This window comes from Anabas testudineus, chromosome 17 (genome assembly GCF_900324465.2).
Source record: "Anabas testudineus chromosome 17, fAnaTes1.2, whole genome shotgun sequence".
Taxonomy (NCBI): Eukaryota; Metazoa; Chordata; class Actinopteri; order Anabantiformes; family Anabantidae; genus Anabas; species Anabas testudineus.
In genome coordinates this window covers 5,159,027-5,174,772 of record NC_046626.1, presented here as the reverse complement: position 1 = coordinate 5,174,772, position 15,746 = coordinate 5,159,027, and the positions used below count along the sequence as shown (strand labels likewise).

Here is a 15,746-nt window from a genome sequence, read left to right as displayed (position 1 = left end):
CACTACTTTATTACACTCATTACTACTACTACTACTACTACTACTATAATGCGTAACTTCCATCTTTTAGCTTTTATTGTGTTTGCCTGTTAAACTTGTCCAATACTTGTCTTTCAGTCCTCCTATTTGTCGAGCAGAGGGTGACCTCACCGACGTAGGTCACAAGTTTTCACCAAACTCTGAATCGTCATTAGAGCCCCAGAAAACCTGTGGTGAGTTGGCTACATTTCTATGTACATCCACCATGTACTTGGACAGAAACACACTTCAGTCCATCCACTGGCTGGCTCACTGAGCCAGACCAAATCATTTTTGAGACTTATCCTTAAGTGGGTCAGAAGACCAAAGTTGCTGGATGCATTCCCTGTGTCCTAGTAATCCTATTAATGTACAAGAAGAGCCCTTTCATGGTGCAATACTTTCATCTCACCTCAGTATTTACAGCTAATCTCTCTCTGCTCACTCTCTGTACTGACAATCTGTGTCTCGGCCTTCTTGACGTTCTTTCATCTTTTGCCTCTGCCCTTTTTACTCTTCATTTGTTTACATGTCATCTAACCTGCTTTATCGTATTGCGTCCCTCTTTTTATACCATCCTTTCCATTTTTGATCTGTAATGTTCTTGCCCGGTTTGGTTAGTTTTTTTTCTCCTCTTACTTTCAGGAGGCTTTTCTGAGACCTATGCCGCTCTTTGTGACTACAATGGAATTGGCTGCAAAGAAGAAGTACAATGGGTAAGAACGCCTCTACAAAACTACTTCCATTTGTTAGCTTAAGCTACTCCTGTCTTTTGTACATGTCATAAAAAAATGCTGAAGAAAGCTGTTTATGTTACTGTTCTGTATCTCTAACTCTCTCTGCTATTCTCTCTTCCTTATCGTTCCTCTTTCTTCCTTGGCCTTCCGTTTGTTCCAGGATGTTGACACCATCTACCACTCTCAGGATAACAGGGAGTTCAACTTACTAGATTTCAGCCATCTTGACAGCAGGTGATATAGTTTTCTGACATCCTAACTGTGTCAAGGCCAACAGTACACCAGCATGCACTGATTGGAAAAACACAATTAACTTCTGCCAAACTTAGACTGCAATGCTCTGTGTGTGTGTGTGTGTGTGTGTGTATGTGTGTGTGTGTGTGTGTGTGTGTGTGTGTGTGTGTGCTTTGTATTCTAGCACATTGGATTTGAAATGAAGCAATGATAATGAGGAATAAAGTGCCGACTTTCAGCATTAATTTGAGGGCATTTACATTAGCATCAGGGGGTTTTAGGGTACCGAAAGTAATTGGAAAAGTTAACGCAGACTTACAGTATATCTGATATTTGTCAGTTCTTTTGGAGCCAGTGTCTGGATGTCTCTAACCTACACACATCAGCAGACCTTTGGCTTGCTCTTTTGTAATCCTCTGCCAGAGCTGTACTGCAGCTATCCTCTCCATCCTTTCCAGCCATTCCTCTTTTAGGGTTCTTTCTCAGTGATGATGTACAACATGAACACTCATGTTTGCATCATTCATAAAAATACTACTGATGTCAAACTAATTCTTCCCTTTGCAATGATTTGGAATTATAATTTACCCCAAGGCTTAATCATACTGTGCATGCACATCAATGTACTCAGTCCAGAGCTACTTTATTGCTCTTGTGAACATACGCTAGTAGAACAGTCTTTAAACTGTATTTTTTAAAATCTTTGAATTGATATCATAATTGCAAATTAGCAGCTTTTTATGTGAACTGATGTCTGTCCACCAGCTGTATGCACAAGGAACAAAACACTAGTTACAGTACTACTTACAGCTACAATGGCAGTATGGACTTGGTTTAGGCACAAAGAACAACTAGGTCAGATCAAAAGGAAGATGATGGTTTGGGTTAGAACCAAAGTTAATTACGAGTATAAATGACAAGCACCCTGTGGCAGTTTGCCCACACTGAAGCATAATTATGGACAGAATAGCTGATAATAACCAAGAAATGGGGTGATAACATTTGCAACAACTGATCAATATTACAGATTGGCAGTGTGTATGTAATGCCCTTCATCCTCCTCATTCAGTTTGTTTGGGTCTATTGTAAATGGATACACATGCATGAGTTGCTCCTCTGCTTTTCTGGCAGAGTAGCTGCTTAAGGAGTGTTTACTGCCCTCGGTGGTCAATGCTCTTCACTCTGGATGGAACTTTGGGACCTGTATTTTTAAAATTCATTTCATCGTTCCCACCAGTACGCACAGGTCTTGGCAATAAACAAAGACTAAAATGTTTGGGATTGTAACTAAAGCTGAAATTCGGCATCTAAATAGTTTCATTTGAAACCCATTGTTGTGGAAAAGAGACCCAAAGCAATAAAAATGCATCACTGGGCTAATACATTGTGACTGCTGTGTACTTTTGGAAGACTTTATTCTATCTCTATTCTACATCATACTACTTTGCCAATATGTGTCCCAGATGATATTGTTCGTTTCTTCAGCCTGATGTTAGAGTGGATATTTGTCTAACAAGACTCTCCCTTGATAAAATGTTGAGTGTGTTTGCCATTTCTTATTTTATTTTCTGTCCTATGCCATTTCTCATTCATGTTTGATGTTTGGGAAGATCATAGACAAGAAGAATGGTATGTTTGTCAGACAATCAGAATGTCAGAATCTAGGGCTTGGAAACAGCTGTAAGATGCCATATGTCTTCTTGTCTACCCTCTCACTGGTTTCTTTTTAAAGTTCCCCATGTTTCTTTCCCAGAAACATTGGGGAAGAGTGTATATATCACTCGAGTGATGCCGATCATAAAAGGATTTGACAGCTGACATGCAAATGGAGAATTCAACCCAGATTACTTGTCTTTTATTTGAAGAATGTTTTGTCCTTTAGAAAACCCAAAGGCCTATGGAACTCCTGCTTTTCTGTGTGGAAACAACTATCTCAACTGGAGAAGACATACTTACTTAAAAATGCATATTTCATCACAGGAGCAAAGCCTTGCTGTGCCCTTAAATCAAAAACCCATTCATAGTGGCATGAATGCAGCAGGAACTTATGAATATATTAATGACTTTTTTATTGAGAGCTAAAATCACTGCATCACTGTTGTTTTTCCTCCAATATTTTATGTAATGTGATGATAAAGAGGAAGGCTTTGCTCGGAAAGCTGCCTACCCATGTTGCTTTTTAGTTCTTCCTTTGACTTGTTGTTCCCTTGAGCCCACAGTCCAACGCTAACGATTCTATGCTTGTTTTTCTAGTGATGCTGCATCAAATCAAGATTGATAGATAAAGACAAACATATTGGGCAAAATTACAACCACAAACAAAATGCAAAAAAACAACAAAAGAGAGGTTCTGAGAATGAATCTCTCCATAATAATGTGCCAGAGGCTATTTGTAGTGCATCACTCTCTTCCTCCTTTCCTTGTCCTTACACATTTCTATTTCCTCCATGTTTGATTGTGCGTCTACCATTACCGTGAGCGACAAGACAATGGTTTTTCTGCTGACTGCTGTCTGTCGTGACTGAAAGCGGACACCTTTTTCTCTGGGCCTGTCTCATCTTGTTATGCACTTCTTGTGTTTTCTGGCCTTTCATCTTCCTTTGCTTTCTCTCTCTCTCTTTTTCTCTCAACAACCACACACACTCTTGTTGTCTCTGGCCATTGCGGCTTGACATAGTTGTAGAGAAGACTGTGTTTATGTGAATTTAGTCAGGAGGTTGTGTGCTTGCTATCTTTTCTGTTTGTTTATTTGGCTGTGAGAGGAATTGTCATGCCTTGCTGCCTCAAAAACTTCTTGGGGCATCTCTTTGCTTGACAGTCACTCCTCTGTGTGCATACACATTTTCTTTTCACAACATTGTTTGAATTCTCTGACTTAGTCTTTCCTGTTACTGAAGCAGGACAGAAGTTTCAGTGCTCATTGCTACCGTCTGCCTCACCTGCCACCTGCAAGTCCAGCTACAGTGAAGTCAGGTTCTTTGTTGAGTTGGGCTGAAACATTGAGTTTTTAATAATATAGAACAATATCAAAATTCAACTACCAGAATACTGTAAAATTTACTAACAATTTAAAGACCTTAGAGGATAATTTCCTTGCAATGTTAGTACCCTCTGACCTTTGCTTTAGTGCCACAAATCAGGTCAAAATATCCTGTTTCTATGATTGGTATATTTTCCTTGAGCTATAAATATTCATGGTCCCTTTAGGGTGAATATTAATGTTTTGGTGACCTTTGCTATCCTTTCATTGATTACTACACAATAAATTGCTTGTAAGACATGAACATCTAAGACACAGATTTCCATAAAATTATTAAACATATTCATGCTCCCCAGAGGATGAATCCTCATTGATGTAGACATTTTATAACCTTCTGTCAGCTTAAACCACATTCTAAACAGCTTGTTGCCATTAAATGTTCGGAACACATTCATGCTTTGGGAGGCTTTGATTTTAATAATTCTGATGACCTTTTTAAATCAAAATCTTTCTTGACCTTTATTCCCTATTAATATCATCAATATTGTGCATACTATAGGATGTGGGAAGTGGCTTTGCTTCTGATGTTTCTTGTTAAGATTATTTGAAATTGTAATAAAGTTAGATTTTACTGTGCTTGACAGGTTTGGTACTGGAAAGAACACATTAGCTTTCTTGCTGAGAATTAGATGAGAAAACGGATACAACGATAATGGCTGTGCTATAAATAATATAGCGAGGTCAAGTGATTTAGCTTAGCTTAGCATGAAAAGTGGAATGGGGAAAGATATATATTGTGCAACTTAAGCTAGCTCTAGCATGAAATTTAAAATCAATCCCCTCTGCCCAGTCTGCTGTTCTTTGCTTTACTTCACTCTGCTACATAATCTGCCGTGCTCTGCTTAATGATTCAGTTGGGGGTGGTGGTGGGGGTGGTGGTTTTGGTTGTTGTTACTCATATTTGCTAATTAATTGAGCAGAAATAATAAAATTTCTGATTGGTTAAAAGGGCGAGCCTCACTCAAAAACCTTTAGAAGTGAATATCTCTACCGTGCTACCAGTGCTATTGAGAAAGTCTGGATCACAGGAGGCTTCAGCTTTGCATTAAAGTTTTGAAGTACATTTCTAGTGAAAACATATTTGAAAAAAGTTACATATTGTATCTTTTGTACCTAACCGATGGCTGATTGTAGGTTGACTTGAGTGGTATCATCTTCTCATTTAACTCACTTCTTCACTGTACAAGACAATTAGTTAATGCTCTGCACAAAATGTCAAACTGCTACTTTAATGTGTACTACTTACCCTTAGTCCATTCAGAATATTAATATTATTTATAAGCAATGTACATACAAATCAAAAATGTAACTTTGTCCACATTAACCGTTATTCTTTTTACATACAGTATATACTTAATAACATGATTTTGTAATTATTTAAGGAGACCAAAACATTACCTTTGTCCTTACCCACAACTGAAAAAAAATTCAAAGCATAGCTTTAAACCCAATGCTTACTTTGAAGTCATTTAACCTAACAACGCTCACTCTAACACGGTCCTAATCCCAGTTTTTAGACACTAAATCCATGTGAAGTAAACGGCAACAGATTGACCTGCTGGCCCAACATGTCCTTTATAAGTTGACACCAACACACTGCATGACTGAGTGAGACTTCATAGAGGTCAATTACATGTCCTGCTGTCAAACATAAATCAACAGTCACTACTGATGATGAATTTTGACATGTGCATCATCTGCTCACACACACAGACTCAGCTGTGTTAGTCAGAATGGACTGGTCTGGTCTGATGGCTGCTCTGGTGATGAAAAGGGAACACTGCCTGTAGCCATTTTACTGTTGAGATATACTGTAATGTTCTGGCTCCTGCAGTTACTGGCAACAGGATCCTGCCTGGCTAGATTACACAGTTTCGTTTTCTCTCTTTCTTTCACTATGCCCCTGTCTCTCTATCATCTTCTTTCTTCATCTCTCTGGACTTATTCTGTTTCCATACCTACATCTTTCTTTGCTGCTGCTTGTTTGTCAGATGATGTATAGCAGGTATAGAAGGAGTGTGACTTTAGTTGGACCTTGGAGGATTCTAAAACCCTTGCTCGCTCTCGCTTTCACACTCTCTATCTTGCTCACCCTCTCTCTCTTTTACCTTGCTTACTTTTGCTTTGTACTTCACAAACACACACAAAATTGTCTTTGGACTATATCTGTTTGTGTAGCAGGGGATCTAACAGTATTTGCGGTCTGTAGCTTAGATCAAACTGTGGCTTTATTGAATAATCCACTGACCCAGCCATCGATCTTTACATCTGTCTTTTTTTCCCCCCTGATTCTCTGCCTCTCCTCCTCCTCAGCAGGGCTGCAGTATCAGTCATCTTTTAGAAAGCAGCTCGGCCCATACTGTTCTGTGTCATGATGATAAACTGCTTTTTACCAAACGGAGAGCAAAGAAAAAGTTTGGCCGGCGATGGTGTGGATTTATACATCAGTGACATCAAATGGTTTTGAGCAGATGGGGATCGCTAATTTAAAGATTTGAATTTTGTCTTACTAATATATGTTTATGTGTGTTTCCCTTCCAGGGACTTGGCAGTGATCGTGGCATCCATTGCATACAACACCTGGTTCACCAAGCTGTACTGCAAAGACATGCGCATAGTAACTATCGGTTTTATCTTTCTCACTTATAAACCTTCTTGCCAGATGTAGACTATAATGTTTTTTTCCTCCTACATTTCCTTTTCTAGCCTGCTTGTTATCTAACAATATTTAAAGGAATGTCAATGGAATGATATTTACAGTTTCAGTGATCATTTTCTAAGTCAACAAATCATCCAGTATATACTAAATTAAAATCAAATTAAGGAAGTGAGATTGAAAGAGGGCACCAACACCAGTTACCCTGAGAAAAGTGTTGTCTACCCTTTAAGAGTAGGTGAATATTTACTGAAAATATAACATATGCATCAGTAAAGGGTATCTGTCTAAGGTGTACTCTGTGGTACTATTGCTGCACGTGTCTGTGAATGGTCAAAAACTCTACAGGAAATAAATAAAACTAAATATACACCATCACTCTATAAGTGGCACTTCAAATACATTTTTAACATTTACAGGAGCTTAAGATGCAAAACTGATGTCAGATATAGGATCAAATATTAGCAAATATCCTGATTGGTGCATGAAACTATGTGTCACCATTTTTTAGCTGAGTGCTGCTCACTTTAGACCAGTGCAATTAGCTCATGGATCACTGGTGTAAAATAAGACATTTTGTGTTTATTTGGGATCCCATCATATAAACAGTGGCAAGAAAAATTCTGTGAACCTTTCTCTAAGTTAAGTGTATTAACAACTGTGCCCAAAAAACGTCTTATCTTTCATGTCTATAGATATGTCTATTGAGAATAACAGACCTATTTTGCTTGACAAAAAACACTTTAACTTTTAAAATTCGAGAAGACAAGAATGATGTTCTTCTCATCTTCAATGATGAGTAAAATACACTTATGTGAACCAAGCACAACAAACACTTATTAATGAGGTAAGGCAGCAACCTAGAGTGACAGCCAAAGATTTAAAGGCATCATTGGAACTGGCTTACATCTGTGTTCATGAGTCTACAGTACGTAAAACATTGAACAAGCAGTGTGTCTATGACAGGACACCATGAAGGAAACTGCTGCTTACTAAAAAGAACATTGCTGCACGCTTGAAGTTTGCCAAAGGGCACATTGACACTCCACAGCAGTATTGGCAAAATGTTTTGTGGACTGAAGCCCAGACCTCAACCCAAAAGAGATGCTATGGAACGACTTGAAGAGAGCCAAACAACTGAGACTTTGAATGCTTTTTCCACTATCACTATAATAAAGATACCAGATTTTTTTTTTTTGTGTTATTATTTTAGGCACAATACATTTGTTAATGCTAATGACTTGGATGAAGATCAGATCACATTTTATGACAAATTAATGCAGAAAACCATGAAATTCCATATGGTTCACATACTTTTTCTTGACACTGCAGTAATGCACTGATTATGAGGGTTTTTAGGGCATTACCATTCTAAGACTAATTATGTCCCTAATTTTACCACCAATGTCATTTGTTCATAAAATATTCATTGGTTTTCAAAGTGCTTAATGTACATACTGTAAAAGTCAGTTTAGTGTACAATCTGAAACTCATTAATCAGAGTTGATTGAGAAATAGACCAATCCCATGAGACATTACAATTACTTTTTGCTTTTAGTTAGCTTTCCTTGCCCAGATTCCTCGTCTATTTTAACTTGGAGAGGTCACAAACATCTCTGTTACTTTTTCTCAGGGGTCTGAGGTGGTGGACCAGGTTCTGCACACAGTCAGCAAGTCTAACAGTCTGGAGGAACTCACACTGGAGAATGCAGGACTCAAATCGTACGTTTCTGCCTGCTTGACATCATCATTATCATCATCATCATCTCCACCTGTCACCTCTGTTAGTGTATTTTCCAACCCCCCTTTCCGTCCACCACTCAAACACTCCTTCTCTTCCTCCTCTATCCTTTCACATGTATAGCAGATTTCTTATTTAGTAATAATTGAGGTGAGCTGCCTCAGGGCAAGATGAGTTACTGCTGTGTAACTATAAAGTTATTTTTACTATATGTATATTAAACTGCTTCCAATAGAGAGGGGCAGCTTTTATTAGAGGCTCTTCCCAAGCACTGCAACTGTATCTTCACAAAATCTGTAAAATAATGTAAAAATAGTGCAAAGAATTCTACCTGAAAACATTTTTAATTTTAAATGGGGAGCTTTAAAATAAGTAAAAACTTTGTATATCAAACCCCTTTTTGTATATCATAAGGGGTTTGATATACAAAGTATGATTCTTTCTTTGTTTGGTTTAAACATAGTAATAAGAAGATAGAATAAACTATTTCACACTTGTTCTGACTGTAAATGTTTATAAATATTTCTTAAAGTGAAGTGGATTTCCAAATAATATTTATTTTGCAACTGATAAATTAAAGCAACTGAGATTTAGTTTTTGGCCACTTTGGACAGTGGACCAATTTTCAAAAATCAAGCCAAACTTGACATTTTTACATAATACAAAGTTGATTAGTAATCAGCAACTGTTGCCTTTTTAATTATTTGCAGGGAGGAGCAGCAGTAGCATTATTTGAAATTATGATTCTGTCTAAAAGGTGAATGTAAGTTGAATATTTATTCTCCTTAAGCTCAGTTTTGGTCTTTACCCACTCCACGAGGGACATATCTGACACTTTAATTATGTTCAGTAGCTAGTCACTAATTCTAGCGTTTTTTCCCCTTGATGCTGGACATGTAGTGCACAGTGGGTTTATTAGAAAAACAGCTGCCTGCTGTGGCTGAAAACAGGTTGATGAGAGTGGCGAGAGGGAACTAAGCATTAAAGTTGTGGGCCGTAAAACCAAAATAATGAGCTAAATGATTAACTCTGTGAGACGTAATGGCTATGTAGAGCTGAAGGGAACTGCAAGAGTTGGGAGATAATTATCTGCTGGTTCATCACTGCAAGCGACTCCTGACGGATTACACACACTCGTTTGACCAGTTGTTTACATAATAGTATAGTCCAACTTTAAAGCCACAGTTAATGTGGCCAGGGCCTCTAGATTTAATGTCTTCTTTAATTGAAATATCAGCCTTTCTAGTCAGTCCTGCTCAATAACCTCATCTCTGGTCATACTGTAAATGACTTGAAGGTGCACTGTTAAAGACTTCAAATGTTTTCATCATTTATCTTAAAGAAATGCCATTTAAATTGTACCTTTACCACACAGACATTATCTTAAAATATCTGCAAAGAAATAAAACTGCTGTGTGATATCTGGTTATAATTACAACAATGTCTAATTGTGCACTTTTATTAAGTTGTAATTCGGTTGAATTCTCTCCCATGGATTTCAAATGGAGTCAGATTTAAGACCAGTACCAGTAATAATTTCTACAAAAAACTTTATTTTTCATTTTTCTGTCTCCAGGGATTTTCCTCAGAAGATGGCATCTGCTCTGTCAGAGAATCCAGCCTCTGTGATTCACTCTCTCAACCTGGCTCATAACACTCTTGACAATCAAGGTAGCAGCCTGGACTGTGTGAACTCTTTCTCCCTCCTACTGCTGTCTCTCTCTGGGCATCACTGATTGTTCTTTTGCTTTTACTTCGCCGCTGCTTTTGTTTGCTCTGAAAGAATTTAAAATCAATCTCTGTCCTCACAGAACCTTTTTCTGTTTCTCCTTGTTTTTTTTTTTCCTCTTATCCGTCTTTCATTCTGTGTCTACAGTCTCTGAACTTGTTATGTTTCTGTCTATGCACACCTATATACTGCAGAGAAATTCACATTTTAATTGTGTCTGCCTGCGTGTGTGCGTGCCAGGGTCAGACTTTGCCTACATGCCAGTATCACTCATTAGCTAATTTCTATCCTTCTGTCTGACACATGTCACTTCCACTCACTTCAATAAATTCATTGTATTCACACTTACAATCTTCTGTGTGTGTGTGTGCGCGTGTGTAACGTCAGTGTGGACTTACTTTATTGTGATTAAGCCACAGAGGTTACTGCAGTTTTAACTACTACCACAATAACACCGATAGTCACAGCAGACAGAAACAGAGTAGCCATTTGTTCTGCAGATATGTACATACACGTTAGTAAAAACTCAGAAAGCCATAGCTGCAATGTGTTCAATGAAATTGCTGAGCTGAAAAATGTGTTATGTAATTTGGCTTGGCATATGGTATTCATATGAATTGGTCTCTGCATGGGTATGTGGGAGAAATTGAGATTGTAAAGTATGTTGGTGGGATTTATTTATTTATTTTTTGCTGTAGTATAGTTGTGGGTATGACTGGAGAGGGTGTTATTGAGAGAGGCTGCATTTCAACTTGATGTTATGTGTGTGGGCTTATAACTCTTCTGTACTCTGCAAAATAAAATATCCATCACAGTTTCCCAGAGCCCATCGAGATGTCTTCAAATAGCTTGTTTAGTCTGACCAACATTCCAAAATTGCAAATAATTGACTTGATTTATAGTCAGTGTCATTTTAATGATACATTTATATTTGTTTATTTATTTATTTTCTGTTTCCTCATGCCAGGAGTCTCCAACCTGATTCAACAGGTGTGTCGTCTGAACAAGGGACTGCGTCTCCTCAATCTCTCTAAGACCTCTCTGTCCTCCAAGGGTAGGAGTTGTCCTCTGAGACACAGCAGCCCCTAGTGGCTGACCTTGCACACTCTTGCTTTACCGTTAATTTAAATACCACATTAGATTTTGGATCTTATTTAAAAGTACTTCAACAGTAGAGTAAACAGTGAGGCTTTCTGTAAAATCCAGGTTTGAACCAAGCTTCCCCTGTTTAAGAAATACTCCCACAAAACAGAATGCTGCTCTGCTTTTCCAGCGGTTGTGTCATTTGGGCTGTTATTGTATTATTTGCATTTCAACATGCCTTGGTACATACAACTGCACAGAATACTTAAACGTTTCCTGTTTTATTTTTTGTAAATTCAACTGTGTGCAACTTAAGGTGCAATTTGTTGTCTGTCTAGTTCTACTGGTTGTGTTTTAGATGTGTATTTGTTCATGTGTATTCCTGTTATCTTCTGCGTGTGTATGTATGTTTCTCTGTGTATTGGCTACTGCAACACCAGAATTTTCCTTCTGGGATTACTAAAGTATCTATTTTATCTAATCTAATCTAATCTAACTTGCACAGATAAACAGACTCATGCATGTACAGTATGACCCATCTACCAAATGATAATCAGGCCAGAATCATAAGTAGTTTATTTCCCTAAAATCCTACATCGGCATTAGAGCGTTGTCCCAGTTCTATTGCTTTTATTCCTGACAACATCACCCTCCAGTATTACACCAGATTCAGGAGGATAATATTGATTCCATGTATGCTGATAAACACAGAAAAACAAACGAGTGAAACTGGGCTAAAGCTAATTAGCATAACAGGGTAGCATTGAATTTGTGTGCCTTGGTGTAGGTAAGCTGCTTTTGAATTACAAATTTAAATGTTTGAAATTGTAAATTATTTAAAAAGCATTTATTCCAGGAAAGGTAGTACAAGTAGATGGGCCCTGTAGATAGTCTACAGTGTAATAATGCCAGTAATATGTGTAATTGGAAATATATTTGTCTTGATGAAATGGTAATTCACAAATATGTAAAGATGACATGGTAATATTGGCTAAATTCAATATATTTAAACTCCCACTGAACCTACTGTAACTAGCACATTAAAGAGAGTAACATGAGAACTCAGTCCTACCTAGCTGTTCCTCTGCCTGCTTTGCTATGCTTGGTCTAGCTTTTCAGGTATTAGTCCTTTGAAATTACAGTAAATAGGAATATTACAAAATTTACCAGTCAGCCTTTTCTGATTGGTCAGAAGTGCAAGCTTTACTCAGAAAACTTTAAAAGAGAATACATCTGCTCTGTATAAAGAGCCAGGGTTATTGAAACCTTACACAGCACCTCTCCACTGTAAGATATAATTTGGAGAATATCTGTACTGAATAACATAAAAAGTTACATACTGAAGTTTTAAACCATTAGAGAAGCAGACACAGATTCATTAGTTACCACAAACTGTGGACTGTAAATAATTAAACCTACAGTAGAAAAAATCAACAAGAAAGATGGGATGGTTGTCCCAGATTAAGTGTAACATAATCAACCTATAGCTGTACATGTTTAAAAGCACTCTATCTGTTATATAGTTTGCTAGGCAGGTTAATGTTCTACAGACAAAAACTTTAATATTCTTATTCTATTAGTTTAGTAATATAGCAGGCATATAGGATAATAGAAAAACATCACTAGGTATGATTTAAACAATGTTTTTTTTTTCAAAATAATAATAATAATAATAATAATTATTATTATTATTATTATTATTGTAAAGGCAGTGACACAGTGATTTGGGGGAAATATAGTTATGGGGATGACCTTGAATGGTGGTTGCTAGTATGACTTTGCAGGGACTAAGCAATTTTTGTTGAATATTTATAGCTCTCTCCTCCTCCCCCCCTCATTTCTGCGGTCTCAAAAATGCCTACACCTATACAGACACAAGCACGTACACGCGCTTAGCCTGTGCATGTCTCTGTGATGTGATCGGACATGTGAATAGGCAGTTTTCACACCCATTCACCCACTCACACTAAGCAAATGGTTTTTAAAAGTCCCCACTTTCAGCTGAATCGAGCAGCTGATAGCTATATAGATGTAGGGGGGATTAGACATCCTGTCCCCTCTTCCCCTCATTTCTCTCCTAATCGCTACAAATTAGGGATGAAGAGCTTTGCTTCTTGCCAGCATCAGAGCAGCGCACCCAGCGGCTGAATTCTTCCAGACACTCTCCCTTTTCTCTAGAAAACCAGAGAAATGCACTTCCTGCGACTGCTGGCTATAATCATTGATATATTACTGAGTGAATACTACATAGAGTATTGGATGGTTGACTTTTCTTTTATTTAGTGCTGCTAGATATTTCTCCTATGTTGTTATAGTGCCTATATTTGATTCTCATTTTGCAATGGCGTGCCGTGCTTCGCGTCAGTATTGCAGGGTAAGGATTTTAATGAGTTCCTTCTGGCGTGTGGGTGTAATTGTGTAGTGATCTGATTTTGAGAGAGTGATCTTCCTTTTGATTTGCCTTTCACCACACACTTGGATACTGGGACAGGAGAGGAAAAAGGTGCCTAGATTCTACCAGTGGCTCCTCTTGATAGCCCGCCATATGAGCTCACCAGTCTTGTGTCAATTAGCCACAGAGCTGGCTTACCCTCTTCCATCATGTACTTTGTTCTCATTAGTTGTTAACAAGTTACACCCAGACCTCAGAGCATTAATTTTGCCTGTTGGGGGGGGGGAGAGACAGAGCAATTATGGGGTGATTAAATGACTGAAGAATCCATATGACTTGTTTATAAATCCCTTTCATCCCTTTGTTTGTTTCCTCCCACTCTATCCATCTCCTCCTCCCCCATTAGGTGTTATTTCTTTGTCCCAGGCGTTGTGTTCAAGTGATGACTACTCCAATTCTCTGCTGCATCTGGACCTGAGCAAAAACCCAGGAGTTCTGTCTGGAGAGGAGGCCACGGTGAGGGACTTGTATACATACACTGCCTATATAAGATGTTTCCACTATTTTGTTTCACTATGTGCGTTTTCGTACTGTCTTTATGCCAATTTTTAATTTCTGCATAACAAAAACTGTGTGAGTGGCCATGCTGTTAATAAAAAGCAAAGTCACAATATTGTCAAAGGTTGTGAAAGAAATGGATCTGGCAAATAAATTATGGCATACATAAAACATGGGATGTCGCTGAAGAAATGGAAAAACAGCAGCAGATCTTTGTGGAGCCATACTGGAGACTGTTACACATTAATACACGAACAAACCATATTTCTGTCATGTTTTTTCATCTTTTCCAATGTTTGAAGTTTGACTAGTGCTATTTTAATTATGTCATCTTGTTGCACCCACGACATGTGCAGTAGTTTGAACCAAATGGAGAATTAATGCCACCAGCTGTGTATCTTGATGGCATCTCCTACTATTTGCATAATGGTAGTAGATGGAAGCGCACAATTTTTTGCCACATGTGAATGGAAACCACACTACTTTTTTTTTTTTTTTTTTAAACAACATTAAATTAGGGACTTGTTATTTTTGACACTGATCAACAGAAAGAAGAAGCTCTTTAATGTCAAAGTAAATGGCTGATGTGGTCTTTAGTCTGTTGCGCAAAAAACTCTATTTTGGTCTTATCAGACAACTTAAGCCTCAACCAGCTGACTTCAAAGTCTCTCATGTGCCCTACTGGCAAGATGCAACTCTGATGTCAGGTGTGTTAATTGTGGCTCTTTTGCCACTTTCTCATAAAGCTGTGACTGCCTAGCACTTGTGCATCTGTTGTTGTCTGCACAGTCTGTCCAGTCTTGGCCCTGCGTGCTTGGAACTTACCACTCCACCAGTGATGATTTAGCTATGTTGTGTGGTAAACTTTAGCAAATCTTTATTTTGTACAGTATTTCTTATTTTTAATGCATTTTGGTCACTTTGCAGAGAACTCACCTTGACTTTAATCGGTATAGCTTTATTACTATATAATGTTGTATATTTATATGGCTTGTATTTCAAATGTATGATTTGACTGATTCTCTAAAGGATACTCTTTTTTTTTTTTTTCTGTTTAGAACCTGTACCTGTTCCTGGCCCAACCCAACTGCCTAGTCCATTTGGATCTGTCTGGGACAGACTGCACCGTGGACTTGGTTTGTACTTATAGTCTCTATTAGAGTCACTATCCACCCATCAGTGTCTAATGTGATCTCTAGCATGGGATTCAGGCCAGAAACAGAAAGGGATAGTGTCCGGAATACGAATTGCCCAGTACACAAAAACAATCTTACTTCAGTTGACTCACTTTCTTAGAGCTCCTCTGTGCATCACGCATCGAGCAGTGGTGAAAGCTCTTAGAAAGCACTCCAAGACAAATCTATGGCCTCTTGTGAATAACACATTATTAATCATTGTATTAATAACATGCAGGAGCTTTTGTTTCATGGGTTTGTTGACATTTTTGTCACTTCAAAGAGATAATTTTGTTGGTGTTACTGTGTCTAAATTTAGAATCCCTGTCACTGTGACAAAACTGTCTTACTGCATTAGCAGATACGCTAACAACTGTAAGGAT

General features: G+C 38.0%; 1 protein-coding gene across 1 annotated transcript in view; it reads left to right on the top strand.

The window, feature by feature from the left end:
- The window catches only part of carmil3 (capping protein regulator and myosin 1 linker 3), a 72,448-nt gene that overhangs the window by 18,561 nt on the left and 38,141 nt on the right, over nucleotides 1-15,746 (top strand). The window contains 9 exon segments of the mRNA XM_026375528.1: nucleotides 118-212; nucleotides 664-734; nucleotides 916-989; nucleotides 6,571-6,646; nucleotides 8,319-8,407; nucleotides 10,003-10,097; nucleotides 11,123-11,209; nucleotides 14,037-14,146; nucleotides 15,247-15,324. Coding sequence (XP_026231313.1) covers nucleotides 118-212; nucleotides 664-734; nucleotides 916-989; nucleotides 6,571-6,646; nucleotides 8,319-8,407; nucleotides 10,003-10,097; nucleotides 11,123-11,209; nucleotides 14,037-14,146; nucleotides 15,247-15,324 — 775 coding nt within the window.